The following is a 15,341-nucleotide window of genomic DNA, read 5'->3' on the forward strand; positions in this document are numbered from 1 at the left end:
AGAAAGAAAAATCATATTTCGATTATAGAATATTAAGCCTATTTAAGGATCATTAGGAGTTTTTATTATTATTATTATTATTATTATTATTATTATTATTATTGCAGGACAATTATGCATATTTTTACCCTCAAATGTTCTTGACAATGTTCCTATTTTCATATATATTTGTGTTTGATCTGTAGGCGAGCTGAAGGAGATCAAGCAGGATATTTCCAGTCTGAGATATGAGCTGCTGGAGGAGAAATCTCAGGCCACAGAAGAACTCTCACTCCTCATACAGACACTCAGTGACAAACTCAACCCACGATCTGTCCATCCACACTGACACAAAGCAACGGTGAAGTCATTCTTTATCTGAAATAATTTAATATGCAGGGATCCCGAGCTCTGTCTAAACAATAGCAGATGAGGGCATAAAATATACACTTCTTCTTTAAGTTACTGTTAACTAAGGTAAAATGTGGGTCACTCTACTGGACAGTGTTTTGTTTTCTTTTGTTTGGTTGATTGACAGCTCCACTCAAAGATTTCTGTATTTGAATTTCACATACAATTTCCAGCCATTAAGGTTACACAGGTAAAAAAAAAAAAAAAAATTATAAATAAAATAATAATAATAATAATACATTTAATGCATATTTGTCAGTCATACATAAATGGCTTTCAGAAAGATTCTGTTTTTCAAAAATGTTAATGTCTTTGAGATGCTGTTGTAGCTCTATTAATATTTTGAATCTAGTTTTATTTATTTTAAATTTTATTTTCATTTTAGTTAACGTTTTTAAAGTTCAAATTTTTCATTATATTTCTGAATATAGTTTATTAATTGATTTAAGTTTTCATTATTTTAGTTAATTAATTAGTACATTTGATTAATCCAAATTAAAATAAGAAAAATCACCTGGGCAATTAGCTGAAGAAAGTTTTTTTTTTTTTTTTTAGTTATTGTTTATTTTATAAGTGGCATTTAAGTAAAATGTATTCAGATTGCTCAGCATAAATCTGTTCATTGTAAAAACAATTACATTTATTCAGTAAAAAAAAAAAAAAAAATTAACAAGCAATATCCAAATAGTTAAAATATAGATTGAAACAAATTATTATTGGTGTTAAATATATATAATTGTGTACTGTATTTAAAATGCATTCATTTTATGACTATTAAAAAACTTGGTAACCTGTTTTATTTATGGATGACTGACACATATACATCACAGTATGTTTGGTTCATGTTATTTTTTTATTATTTTTTATTTATATTTAGTGGTTGTTTGTTCCACATCTGTGATCATGCATTTATGTAAAATAGTGGTAATTCTGAATATTTTAATTAGCTAAATGTACAGTATTTCTCTTTAAGCTTTAGGCAGGGATGTTAGTTGCATCTGTCTTTATCCATTCCCAGAATTCCTTGAGAACCTGTATTAGAGTAATTGTAAAACTTCAAATTTAATAGATTAAATATTAGTGGTCACGTGTCCATAAACCCTCGAGCACAAATCTATGCAGGGTCAATGTTTGTCTGTACATCACAGTTGGCAACATCTTACAGATTATTTTTAATAATATTATTTATTGTTACAGTCACTTTAGTTGTTGTTTTGTTACAGTCACTTCCACTGTGTGCACAGAAGTTAATTAGCTGTTTACTTTCTGTTTAACTCATATTCAGGAATTGTTGCCTGAATCTTATTTTAAGCAATAGTTTGTCCAAAAATGCAAATTCTATCATCATCATTTATCAAACCCATAATATTTATTCGTGTGAAATACAAAGGGAAGACATTTGAGATGTGTTTTTTTTTTGTTGGTTTTGTGACGTCAGAGCAGAACTAGGCTTGTGGAGATTATGATATCATATTTAAAATGTTTTGTGTAAAAACCTGGACTTTGAGAACCGATGTCGTTCCGATGAGGGTTTTTCAGTGTCATTATGAATGATCGATCCATAGAGGGCGCCGTCTCATTTCACAAAGTGTAACTGTTCTTAAAAGAAAATTCAAGGCTCTCTTGATGAATTATTTATGTAGGCTAAATCCAAATCAGTAGATGTTATATTTCATGATAGACACAGTATATCTGCAGCAGCAGGCAGTATATATTTCATCAGATCAGAGCAGGGCTACTCAACAACAACACAAATATGCGTGAGAATGTCAATTCAGATTTGCTTTTGCTTGCATTTTCGTTTCATTTCCTTAAATGTATAAGCTATGCATTATTTTCATATAAACATTACATGATTTTAGTGGGAAATCTGAGAAATTTACCTATAAATATTACTGTAATACAATAGCATTGAGACTCTAAATTTGAAATTTGTAATGTTTTCTATATAAAATCTATTCATGAAAACAAATGTGTTGTAATTCATTTATTGTGAGCACATCACACAGGTCTACAAGTGAAACCTAAAGTAAATGTCTTTAACATACAGTGCCATCGCAAACCATTCTGCAAGTGTTTTAATATCAGAATCAGATCTATTGAAACAAACACGCTTTCGATGAGATCTTTTCACAGAGAGGTTCTTCTGGTCCTTCATCAGTGCTGATACAAATTAGACAAGACCGTTACTAAAGCTTTACACAATCCTTTAAATAACTGAAATACAGATTAATCAGTGTTCTTAAGAATGCTTTGATGTCTACATACACAACTAAAATCCACCTTGAGGATACTGCTTTTGATATTCAATGTTTTCCCCTTTATGCCAACATACAGAGTCAGGTTTATATGAAAGTGTGTTTCTTTAATCACCTCACATGGTCACAGCAGAACATTCTGGAGAAGTTATTTATGAATATATGAAAATATATTAAATATTATTTAAAGGGCCTGCTAACAATAAATGTCTATACGCAGTGACGAAAGCTGTGCTATTTAGAAGAAATGGTATTAATTTCAACACAACAACACATATAAAATACCATTTGTAAATGAACAGATAAATAGTAAAAAAAAAATATTTTACTCTATACGGTTTACTCACAGTTTGTCTAAAGAAAAATAGGCCTAGCTGAAACTACAAAATAGTAAAAATAGTCAAATGTAATAGGCCTATTAAAATACATCTCGAGTGGAAAAGTTGTTATTTTTTATTTTACTGGTTAAATTTAATATGGCAAAAAGATCAACATCCATAATGCATTTATATAAATGTCAAAATCATGATATACCGTATTTATGTCAAGTCTAGTTCATTTTATTTGAATAGCTCTTTTCACATTACATGTCATTTTTGCTGAAAATCGTCCTCTAAACCAAGCAGCCACCCTCTTTTTTTCAAGCATGTTCAAATAAACCCTGGGGACTTTTATTATGCATTGCGTTTACAGGGGCGTTTTTCCTTTCTGGCAAGTGTTATTATTCACTTCTGTTGCAACTTTCATAAAGACTGATGACTGTATAAATGTTTACATTCTGTGACAGATCTACATAATAAGCCTAGCTCTAGTCGCATTCTGTGCACAAGTGTGCTCATGAGTCAGGATGGCCGAGCGGTCTAAGGCGCTACGTTCAGGTCGTAGTCTCCTCTGGAGGCGTGGGTTCGGATCCCACTTCTGACAAACACACTTTTTCTTTGAAAAGAATCCTAAAACACAATGCTGCTGTTATCACAAAACACCAACAAATGAGTGGCCGACAGAAGTGCTCTACAGGAAATCTACACATTTATATTTGTAAGCCGTTTTTCTTTTTTGTCTCAGTGAAAAGCATGTGTATCTTTCAGGACACACCCAATCATTCAAATATAAACAAGTTCAACCTTACCCATATTTTTTCTTTTGTCATATCACAAAGAAGCATGCCTCAAACAATGAGTTCAGATTACAAACCATTAATTACCCAGACCTTGTTTAACATGGTTTACCTTTCTGTGATGCTCATTAAATATTTAGGAACAAATTTGTTGGACCATTTTAGTAATTTTTTTTTAGCTGGATTGCAAATCCTGGATTGAAAGCTTGTTTTGTCGTCAGATAAAAAAAGAAAAGAAAAGGTAATTGTTGACTCTTTATCTAACAATTCAGATTTTTTTTCAGAATTGTGAGATAAAAGGACTGTGACAGATACAGGCTTCCGTAGAAACGGTAACGGAGTAACATTGTGACAACTAGCCCCAGTATTTCTCATGTAAAGCATAGTGTCTAAAAATTCTGTGTTTTACATACTTTTGTGTGACTATTGTCTTTATCTTGTTTAGTTCAGTAATGCACAGCATGCTTGCTTTTCATTGGCGTTTTATTAAGTATGTGATTAGCGAACTTGTAACATTGCACCTTGTTTGTTTGATTTGTGTGGGTGTATAGGAATTACTCACATCCTGGCGCTGATTCTTTACAGAGTTCAGCACTACTTTATAATCCCTTGTTAAATTATTAACATGAAATATAGCTATCTTCTCTTATCATTACAAGTTGGTATCATTTAATGGTTTTAATGATGTACATTCATTCAGGCAAATATCACATTAACCACTTAATACATTAAACACTAACATACTGTATAGGACTGAGCATCACTTTTAAATATTAAGTCCAGTTCATCTAAACCTGTCCAAACAATTTGCACCTAAACATTTCATGAGGATCCAGAAAGCAGAGTGTTAACTGGGAGCTGTAACATGATAGTCTTGGAATTGAATGGTGTTTTGGCATGCTGTCTGCAGGTGGTGTGATTAGCAGTGACAACAGGCAAGAAAGAAAAGGAGGGACCTTGCATGTATGAACATAAATTTTTCTTGGCCTGAATGCATGGGCGTGTGCTTCTATACTGTATGTCTGTATTATCATCATGACATGACAGTCTTTGCTGAACAATATAGAAATGTTAAGGTATTCATTGCACCCTGTGCATCTTTTGAATATAGATACATTGTATATAGTTAGAACTACACAGCTTATTTTCTAACTACCGAGCCTGACTATATATATCTATAGAGATATAGATAGAATTTAGTGTTAAGATAAGCATATCATGGTTCATGTTTGTAAGTTTCTGGATGTCAATCTAGGAACCAAGCCCAACCAGAAGCCTAATTCACTAAATCTGGGTTTTAGAACTGCAGATTGAACCATATTATACATGTTTGGTTCGGTTTTCATTTGTCATTTTTCCTGATGATTTATTTTGGAAGAGTGAGAAGATAGTTATGGTAGACCACTTTCATCATCCATTTTTAAATGTACATTTAATCATTTATGAGGATAATATAATATAATATAATATCATTTTATTTATTTATTTACATTTAATCAATTAGCAGATGCTTTTATGGCGACTTACAATATTTTTTACACTTAAACAACAGATTTGGAAATAATATAAGTGCTGTAACAAATCAGTATAAAAAAAAGTTGATACAACATAAATAGAATAGAGGATGCTAGTGTTAGACAGAGGTGGGTAGAGTAACCAAAAACTTTACTCAAGTAAAAGTAAAAGTAATTCTAGAAATATTTACTCAAGTAAAAGTAAAAGTACTAGTCTTGAATAGTTACTTGAGTAAGAGTAAAAGAGTATCGGATAAAAAAATCTACTCAAGTAGTTAGTTACTAGTTACTTTGGGTTATATATACGGAGCCTATTTTTATTAAGATATATAGATAAAATGTATGTAATGTATATGTGTGTGTATAAATGTATATATTTCATCAGCCTTTACTCCAATTTATGTAATTTATTATAAAACCCTGTCTGTTTACTTAAGTAACAGATATAGGTGTCATGCCATAACATATTTTTAATACGACTTTATATTAAATGTGAATTTAACATTGAAAGTTAATGTGATATAAATATTGCTACTAATCTTTCATTGATCAGAAAGAGAGCAAATAACATTTACATTATTAAAGATCATTTTCACTGACAGTCTAGATTTCGATGACTCATCGGAACACCTCTGATTGGCCATTGCATTCAAAAGCTCAACAGAACCGTGTGTGATTGGTTAATGCGCAGCGCTGTAAAAACGCGTCTGTCTCTGGCTCAGCGCCAGCAAGCGATCACAGATCTGAATTTAGCAGCTGATGATATGACTTGCTGAACATACTCGCACCGGTGTGATTGTATTAAAATTAATAAAATCTTAATCGGCTATTTTTTGTCTTTTGGAAGCTGCATTCAACTTGACTCCCCTCTGTTATAAGCCACATACGTACAACAAACTAATGTCACAGTGGTATCGTGTACTGTGATCGAATGTAGCCCAAGTTATTACCTGATAAACAGTAGACAGCACACGCGGTGTTCATCTAATAAGGATCTCCATCGCAAGCAAATAATAGCCTTTGCAGAATTGCTTTCAATTCAGTGCAGTTCCATATCCACGTTTTCAACGCTGCTGATCTTATTAAACGTTACAACTCTTGAGTGAACCGCTTCAGATGACTCAGCGCGAGCGGCAGGGAACTGAACGACTCATTCAAACTGATTCATGAACCAATTGACTCGTTTGCCAACTGGTTTGACCAAGCATTTGAACAGAATTGACTCAAAAGAATGAATCATTCGCGAACGGGCATCGCTCGTTGCCCAGAGAAAAGTAGACGGCGCGTTTGGAATAAACTGAAGCATTTATAACATTTATTGCATAAAGATAAAGTAACGAGAGGAGCGTCGCCCACAGTAACGAAGTAAAAGTACTTATTTTCCCCCAAAATTTACTCAAGTAAGAGTATAAAGTACCCATCTTTAAATGTACTCCGAAAAGTATTAGTTACCCCGAAAAAATTACTCAAGTAAATGCAACGAAGTATATGTAACTCGTTACTACCCACATCTGGTGTTAGAGGGTCAATTTATTGTAATTTTTTAATAAAACCTTGACATATATATATATATATATATATATATATATATATATATATATATATATATATATATATATATATATATATATATATGATAGATAAATAAAAGAAAACAAGATAGCATAGAAATAGAACAGAGAGTACCAATGTTAGAAGATCAAGTGTATAAAAAATATAATATAATGTATAAAGTAAATACCGTATTTTCCGGACTATAAGTCACACTTTTTTTCATAGTTTGGCTGATCCTGCGACTTATAGTCAGGTGTGACTTATTTATCCAAATTAATTTGACATGAACCAAGAGAAATGAACCAATAGAAAACATCACCGTCTCCAGCCGCGAGAGGGCGCTCTATGCGGCTCAGTGCTCCTGTAGTCTACACTGAAGACAAGTGAAGCGCCCTGAAGCGCCCTCTCGCGGCTGTAGACGGTAATGTTTTCTCTTGTTTCTAAATACATGCGACTTATATGTTTTTTTCCTCATCATGACATATTTTTGGACTGGTGCGACTTATACTTAGGTGCGACTTATAGTCCGAAAAATACGGGTATAAGGTTAATATAACCATTTTCATAGACAACAATGTTTAAAGAAAATATCGTCGTCTAGTTGTGCCCTAAAAAGGGGAAACTTATGCAGCTTATGCATATTTTTGTAAAGGCTAAAAGTCCTTCCTGTTGTCTATGTTCATGTCATGACTTGTCATGTTGTTGAATCTTACTAACTCTATACTCTATACAATGTGTTCAATCCAAACCTGGAAATAAAGGTAAGTTATCTGCAGGCCATAAATGACAGTCATTCCAGGACAACTCAGCTGCTGAGTTCAAGTACACTTACAGCAATATGTTTGCTATAGAATTCAATATGTTTGTTAAGGTGACACAGCACTTCAGTTGGTAGGAAGAACCAGTTCTTGATGAATCACTAGAAATACAGTCACAAAGACTGACGGAGGGCAGGAGAGGCCAGTATGCCAAATAGGACAAAAGATTTACATAAAGATAGAATTGTTTGCATTGGTCTGTCCTTTCACTGTCGAAACATGCAAGTCACAGTGAACAGAGCAATATGTTCGAAAATGATTTAGAGCAGCAAATAGGGCAGTATTTGCATAGCACTCGCGAAGTTCACCCTAGCTGAGGAAAACAAATCAGAATTTTACCATAAATACACTTTTTACACTCCTTCTCAAGTATTTTGTTGTTAAAGGAAAAGCTCAGGCCATCCAAGATGTAGATGAGTAGATGAGTTTGTTTCTTCATGAACAGATTTGGAGAACTGTAGCATTACATCAACAATGGATCCCCTGCAGTGAATGGGTGCCGTCAGAATGAGAGTCCAAACAGCTGATAAACACATCACAATAATCCACACGACTCCCGTCCATCAGTTAAATCTTGTGAAGTGAAAAGATGCATGCTTTTAAGAAACAAATCCATCAAGACGTTTTAACCAAACTGTTGCTTTTTTTTTTTGTTGCCAAAATACAAACATAATCCATAATAAAGCTTCTTTCAATAAAAATGTAAGTGCAACACGTGATGATACTGAAGTGGTTGTCCTTGTAATTCACATTTTCAGCAATTTATTTCATAATGAATAGTGTAAAATGAAATATGAACATTTGTCTTGCTTTCTTACTATAAGAAATGACAGTAGTTTACAAACGAAAAGTATGTGATTGCATGATAACCTGCATGGATAAAAAAATAAAAACCTAGATAATAAACCTCTTAGCTGATTATTCATTTAAAGACCATACAATTCAGGCCATAAAATGCAAACAAAAAGCACATTTGACATGCCAGGCTTGCTTCTAAAATTGATGTGGTTCCTTCAGTTTACCATTACAGTAACAGTGCTCCTTGTTTGTTTGTGCTGTGTTAGCTAGCAGTTTCTTGAGCTGTTACTCAGGTTAGAGGAGAAACACACTCCTCAGAGAGTTATTGCTTTAACTGACAAACAGACCTAATTAGTTTATCTGGAATGCACATGAGGTACATTTTCAGGAAATGGTGCAATTTGTGCTTGAAAGCCCTAGCAAATGTTTAGCATTTCCGACCCCATGCATCTCAGCCCCAGAACTGATCATCATCAGCCAGAATTATATCATTAGTGGTCAGATACATATTTTTAATGGATTCTTAATCCCTAAAATTGTAAACTAATACTAAATATGTGTTCATTCGTCACCCGTTGTCCTTTTTCTCTTGCTGTTCCTTCCTGCTTCTGTGTCTGTGTATATCATTAAATAGCGTTTTGGCCAGCTGAACTGGAAGAGAGAGAAGAAAAATGCAATTCAACTTGGCCCGCAAAGTAGGTGAGTATGACAATAAACCACACCTCACTTGACCAGAACATTTTTGTCTCTGTTTTTCAGACTGCCAAAAAATATTTACTAGAATTGTATTATACCCTATGGAAGTGTAGTTCTACAAAATAAAATAAAACAAAATAAAAAAAGGTAATTGCAACTTTTTTTCCACCATTTGCGACCATTTTTAGAATTGCCTTTATTTTTTTCTGAATTCTGAGATTACATCTCACAAATTGCAACTTTTTATATCACAATTCTGACTTTTCAGATTTGCGAGGTCTTATCTTACAATTCTAAATTTTTCTTAGAATTTACAGAACAATTTTGTAAGAGTTGCAAGGTATAAATTCAAAATTGAAAGGAAAAAGTCATTGTGACATAAAATGTTGAATTGCCTTTTTTTTTTTTATCTGTTCCAAAAAAGAAAATTCCACAGGACACTAACTAAAAATATCACACACAATGTTTTTATTGCACTTCTCTGTCCAAATACTAAATGAGTTAATTATCAGCAGTGAAATGCTGTTGCATAACCACTGCTTTCACTGGCCAGTGACATAACATTATACTTTACCTTGCTTCAAAGCCAGGAAAAGATGCATGCCCCAGTGAATGAGTTCTGGTCAGCTCACGAGTGATTTTAAAAGGTTCAAGGTTCAATTTAAAATTGCATGCAACCAAAACCAAAACTTATGGACACACTTTCACTAATGCATTTTGAAAAAGGTAAATTTAATGTTACCACTGATGTCTATTCTCATTCAAGTGTCTGTACTATTATAATTTTTTTTATATTGAAAGCCTTTATGCAGACATTTTAATTCGACCTGACAATATTTCAATTCCATACACGTTTAGATTGTGTGTCTTACATTATAGGCTGTAAAACACATATGGTGATTTTGCACTTTTACACAGTTGACTGTATTCACCTCCTCAATGAGATCTGAACAGGGTGAACCAGTTCCTAAACAACTGCAAATGCACATCAACCGACTGACAAAAGAAGGTGCAGACATTTGTGCATGAGGCCAGATGTGTTGTCAGACTGTAGTTAATCAAATATGTTAAAATGGCAGCTAAGAGTAGTTTTAATGACTTCACTCCATCTTCTACAAGTGAGTTTAACAGCTTAGTTTGCAAGACTCCAGCAGTCTTGTTCTACCAGACTCAGAATGAACTCTGTAGACTGCAGAGCCAAACACAGTACTCAATTGGTACATATTTGGCAGTATACTCCCGGATTTGACCGAAAATCTGCAATCTGTAGAAGTTTACTGGTCCGTATACAGCTCTTATGATGCAGTGTAGTTTGTTTACATCTGGATGGTTACACTAAGTAATCTCTAATCTAAGTAAGTTCCTCTGAGATAAACAAAAATATGCACTGATTGTCACTGCAATGCAAGAAATAACATAAAGCATCTCTCTCTCATTATTCTTTTCCTGCATCTGTGTATGTGTGTGTTAACCCTTTAACTGTCACCCTGTCCTGTTAACGGGACGCCTACATTTACTTCACTATATTGCAATTAAATCTAATCTAATCTTGACAAACTATATATCGTTGGAAAGGTCTAAGACTCCCAAATATTAATTGTACCAATGTTTTTTGTAAAAAATGTAGGAAAAGTAAAAGATAAGAGTGTACCCTCAAAAATCTACATTATACAGGAGTTTTGACCTTCGCCATTTTCTCTATCACATTGTAGAAATCATCAGAAATTATATATCAACCGAAAACTTAAAAAAAAACTTTAAAAAAAGACATTGCATTACCATGTAAATGGTACATCAAAATCATGTAACAAAATGTTTTCAGTCATGAATTATAAAAATGTAGGTTTGTATCATGCATATTCAAGTCTATCTTCAAAAATGTGAGTGACAGTAAAGGTTAAACAGCTGTTTGGCCATCTGTGTAAAATGGAAGTGACTCTGTAAAAGACCAATGCAATCATAAATACTTGTCAAACTAGGTTAGTATATGACATAAAAAACAAGCATATCATGTAAGCTAACTGTTAGTCCCTCAATGACTAACATTTCGCATCATTTCCAACTTTACTATTAGGCTTTTTATTTATAAAAAGTTCAGACGCTTAATTAACCAAAACATAATTCTAAATGTCTGCTATCATTTAAACATCATCAATATCCTTTTTAAAGTTGCGTGTACAGTAACATCACAAAGGACCCACTGGCAATCAATAATGTATGTTTATGAGTGTTGTCATCATGAATGCAGTAATAGTTGGAGCTTTGCCTTCTGTGAGGGCGAGTGCATGATGACTCATCAAAAAACTTCAAGGTTTATAAAGGGAGCGTCGAGAGATCTTCTGCACTTCACTTCAGGAGCTGCTCACACATTGTCTGAAACACTCAGCCTTCACTACCCACTCTATTCTACGAGAGTAAGTACCTTAAGTATGTGTGATGGTTCATTAGATGTAAGTTATGTTGGATGTATTGCTTGCAAGCAATTGTATTGTGCTTCTGTAACAATTGATTCACGGCGTCGTTGCACTCAACAGTTATGTGTCTGAAGATATACCTAGAGCTTCAGCTTGTATTAAATAATGTGCAGCTAGAGTCCAAATGCATGCATATCCAAACCGAACGACATATGTTTTAACACTGCAATATGCGTTATTCTTATGTCTAATGTTTTGCATGACATTCCATGACTAGTTTGGAGTACATCACTGTATATGCATGAATTAAAGCATATGTCATGTAACTTACTGCAAATGCTCGTGCATTCATTAGAAGACATGGGCGGTCTAGATGCTGTGGATGTTACAATCGCTGATTACTTGCTCTTTTAAGTGTTCTCCAGTTCCTCTCTTAATTGTTTTCCTGTTTTACTTTTTTACAGTGGCTCCCTACACACTGACTTATTTTCCGATCAAAGGTTTGTATGAAAGGCTGATTCTGTAATATTGTCTTTATATTGTCTTTCATGGCTATCTGCTTTACTGATAGTAATGCTATTAATAAGGTTATTAATAATACAATTCTTATTAGTATGAATAGTATTTATTAATACTGAATTTGGCCTCGGTTATAGTTAAGCCACATTAAGTATTTTAGAATGTTCCCAAACCGTGCCTTAAACTTTAAGCAAAGATGAGTATTTGAACTTGAGTCCTAGTTTAAAATAAATATCTACGATCCACTCCATTGTGAACGTACAAGCTTTATGAACCACTAACATACAAGCTGCAAAGTAAACACGAAGTGTTATCTGATCTCAACTAGTTTTGCAGAGGACACAAATATTATTTGCAACCAAATATCTTTTGAGAGGAATTGCAAAGTCTCTCAAGGGACCAAAAAAGTTAAGCAAGGGAACGCAAAAACTTTATTTTAAAATTCCCACCCCAAATTTGTCCAATGACCCCCGATTTCTTTTTTTTTTTTTCTCTCTCTCTCTTTTTATTATTTCTTTTTTCACCTCAATGTCTATTTAGAGGCTCCATAGGGAATGTTAAAAAACATTTTTTATATATATATATATATATATATATATATATATATATATATATATATATATATATATATATATATATATATATATATATATATTTAATTTTTATTTTGTGGTTATACAAATGTTAAGAGAACATTATAATTTATTACGATTTGTTTTAATTATAATATAGCTAAATTTACTAACAACTAACAAAAGTTGCCATTTTATAATTTACTAATTATTTTATGTCAATTTTTATCGTTTTTTTGAACATTCAGAAACAAGTCTTAAGATTAGTTATTAATGAAAACTTTAGATGAAAGTCTAACTAAAATGTTTAGTTCCATGAACCATGTATAAATATGTTTTTGTGCTAATGTTTTGAGTGTGTTATTAAAGAGCAGATAACTTTGAACAAATGTTCCAGTAATGTTACTGGAAGAATGTTTGCTCGTAACTTTGAGAGATATTTTCTGAACGTTATCCGAAGTTCTGAGAACATTCCTACAGTTGTTATCTTCGGTTCTCTCTGTTATTTTAGTAAAGCCATGCACAATAACCTCTCTGTTCAGAGGATAAAAAGCTAAATATTCTTCGCTCCACTGCTAATCTTTGGCAGCCTGCATGTTCTCTCAAGTCAGCCAGCTCTTGGTTGTCCAATCAAAATGAGACAATTGTCTGAAGACATTTGTCCTAGATTGAGAGGAATGGCAGTGAACAAACTGAAAAAAAAAATCCTTTGTTGGCCATAACCTGAGTGTTTGTGTAAATGCATGTGAAAACACACTTAAGAGGATTGTAGAAAGCTGTTGACATGTGCATCTCACAGGCAGATGTGGTGCCTTGAAGATGCTTCTGGCAGACAAGGAGCAGCAGTTGAAGGAGAACCTGGTGACCAGAGAGGAGTGGATGAAGGGTGATAAGAAAGCCAGCTATGTGAGAAACCCCCCCCCCCCCCCACACACACACACACACACGCCCACACAGTTTTTATTACTATACTTTTTTCTAGTTTTTAAACTGAATCTATGCATGGTTTAATTAAGTTTAAGCTGCATTCCTTCCCTTACATCTTTTTATTTATTTATTTTGTTTTAGCTCTTTGGACAGTTGCCTAAATTTGAAGATGGTGACCTGGTCCTGTATCAGTCCAATGCCATTTTAAGGCATGTGGGTCGCAAACACGGTAACAATCACCATTTTAATGCATACTTAAAATCAAATCAAGCATTCTTAGTTTGTTTTGTAATGACCACCTGCTCCATGAAATCCTAATAAAGGCCCAATGTTGGGAGAAGAAGTTTTTATCATGTTTCAAGTCGATGGGACCAGACTGTAAATCCCCTTTCCAGGATGACCAACAAATTTTAAATATAAGAAGATCCACCAACATATTCTTTTTGTCAAAATCCTTCCCCAATGGACTCTTTTTTTTAAATAGTGTGCAAAGTACAGTATACACAGAACTGCCTTTTACACTATTCTTTCACACATTCAGGTGCATATGGAAAAAACGACTGTGAGGCTTCTCTTATTGACATGATGAACGATGCAGTTGAAGATCTTCGCCAAAAATACATCAAACTGATCTACCAGGAATATGTAAGTACCGATGTGACTGTAAATCTAGTCTGAGTACAAGTTATTAATTTTTGTCATATTTCATACATCCTGGTTTCTGTTTTTTTTGTAATATTACTCAAGACATTAGTTCATTCTTTTCTATTTTTATTGTGTCCCTATCTTTAGGAGACTGGTAAGGAAGCTTACTGCAAAGATCTGCCCAACCACCTCAAACCATTTGAATGTATTCTGTCCAAAAGCAAATCTGGATTCCTAGTTGGTGATCAGGTGAGAAATCCAGCACAAACACCAGAAAAGCAACAGATGTAATCTAGTACATGCTTAATTCTGACTGTCACCCATTTTTCAAATCTCCTCACAGATCTCATTTGCGGACTACAACCTGTTTGACCTTATGCTGAACAATAAAGTCCTTTGCTCTACCCTTCTGGACTCCTTCCCAACTCTCAAGAGCTATGTAGATAAGATTGCTGCCCGGCCCAAAATCAAAGCCCTCCTGGAGTGTGAAAACTTCAAGAAGCTTCCCATCAATGGCAATGGGAAGCAGTAATTCAGCAGAACATTCACTTGCTGCAGTCACTTACAAACAATGGCACTTGCTGTTAAAAGGCCTTAACTGGTGATCTGTGATTAGCAAAAGTTCTCAAGTCTTTGTATGAATGTCTATTTTGTATGTTTAACTGTTTTTGAATCCATGTATCAATTATTATGAATAAAGAAAAGTAAACTTCCAGAATGGCTTCAGTGCTGCTTTAAAGAACATCTTTATGCTGCCTATATTTGAAACATGTTTACATTGCATTAATAAAAGAACAATTTCAGTATTTAATCATTTTGAAGTATAAAATTTCTATAGTTTCTTTATTTAAATTAGAATCTTTAGAATATACTATATTTATGAATATTGAAAAAACGCTGAGCGTTTGTTGATCTGAGTCTGGTGAATAATTGCCAAGTTTAAATCATGTTTTATATATAAATTCTTTACCATTATTTCTTCTTTTTTTATTTTATTCATTTTCCCTATTATTTTAATTAAAATATTTTCTGTATATATATATATATATATATATACATGATACATATTTATGTATACTTTATAATAAATTTTGATCTGTATACTTATGTATTTAGTCT

At 33.3% G+C, this 15,341-nt stretch overlaps 2 protein-coding genes and 1 non-coding gene across 4 annotated transcripts in view; all 3 read left to right on the forward strand.

Moving 5' to 3' along the window:
- trpc3 (transient receptor potential cation channel, subfamily C, member 3) overlaps nucleotides 1-2,362 on the forward strand; it is a 31,958-nt gene extending 29,596 nt beyond the window's left edge. For both annotated transcript variants that reach the window (XM_052575236.1, XM_052575237.1), the window contains one exon: nucleotides 186-2,362. In XM_052575236.1, coding sequence (XP_052431196.1) covers nucleotides 186-328 — 143 coding nt within the window. In that variant the 3' untranslated portion in view covers nucleotides 329-2,362. The remainder of the gene's footprint in view (nucleotides 1-185) is intronic.
- A 1,127-nt stretch (nucleotides 2,363-3,489) lies between these two features.
- trnal-cag (transfer RNA leucine (anticodon CAG)) lies at nucleotides 3,490-3,572 on the forward strand. The gene has a single exon. It is a non-coding gene; the product is annotated as a tRNA-Leu (tRNA).
- Nucleotides 3,573-11,431: 7,859 nt separating this feature from the next.
- Nucleotides 11,432-14,940, forward strand: LOC127971698 (glutathione S-transferase P-like). Its single transcript, XM_052574906.1, has 7 exons — nucleotides 11,432-11,559; nucleotides 12,024-12,059; nucleotides 13,450-13,556; nucleotides 13,719-13,806; nucleotides 14,119-14,222; nucleotides 14,370-14,471; nucleotides 14,566-14,940. Coding segments are annotated over exons 1-7 (627 nt in total). The 5' UTR covers nucleotides 11,432-11,558; the 3' UTR covers nucleotides 14,755-14,940.
- Nucleotides 14,941-15,341: the final 401 nt, after the last annotated feature.

The sequence above is a fragment of the Carassius gibelio genome, chromosome B14 (genome assembly GCF_023724105.1).
Source record: "Carassius gibelio isolate Cgi1373 ecotype wild population from Czech Republic chromosome B14, carGib1.2-hapl.c, whole genome shotgun sequence".
Lineage (NCBI taxonomy): Eukaryota > Metazoa > Chordata > Actinopteri > Cypriniformes > Cyprinidae > Carassius > Carassius gibelio.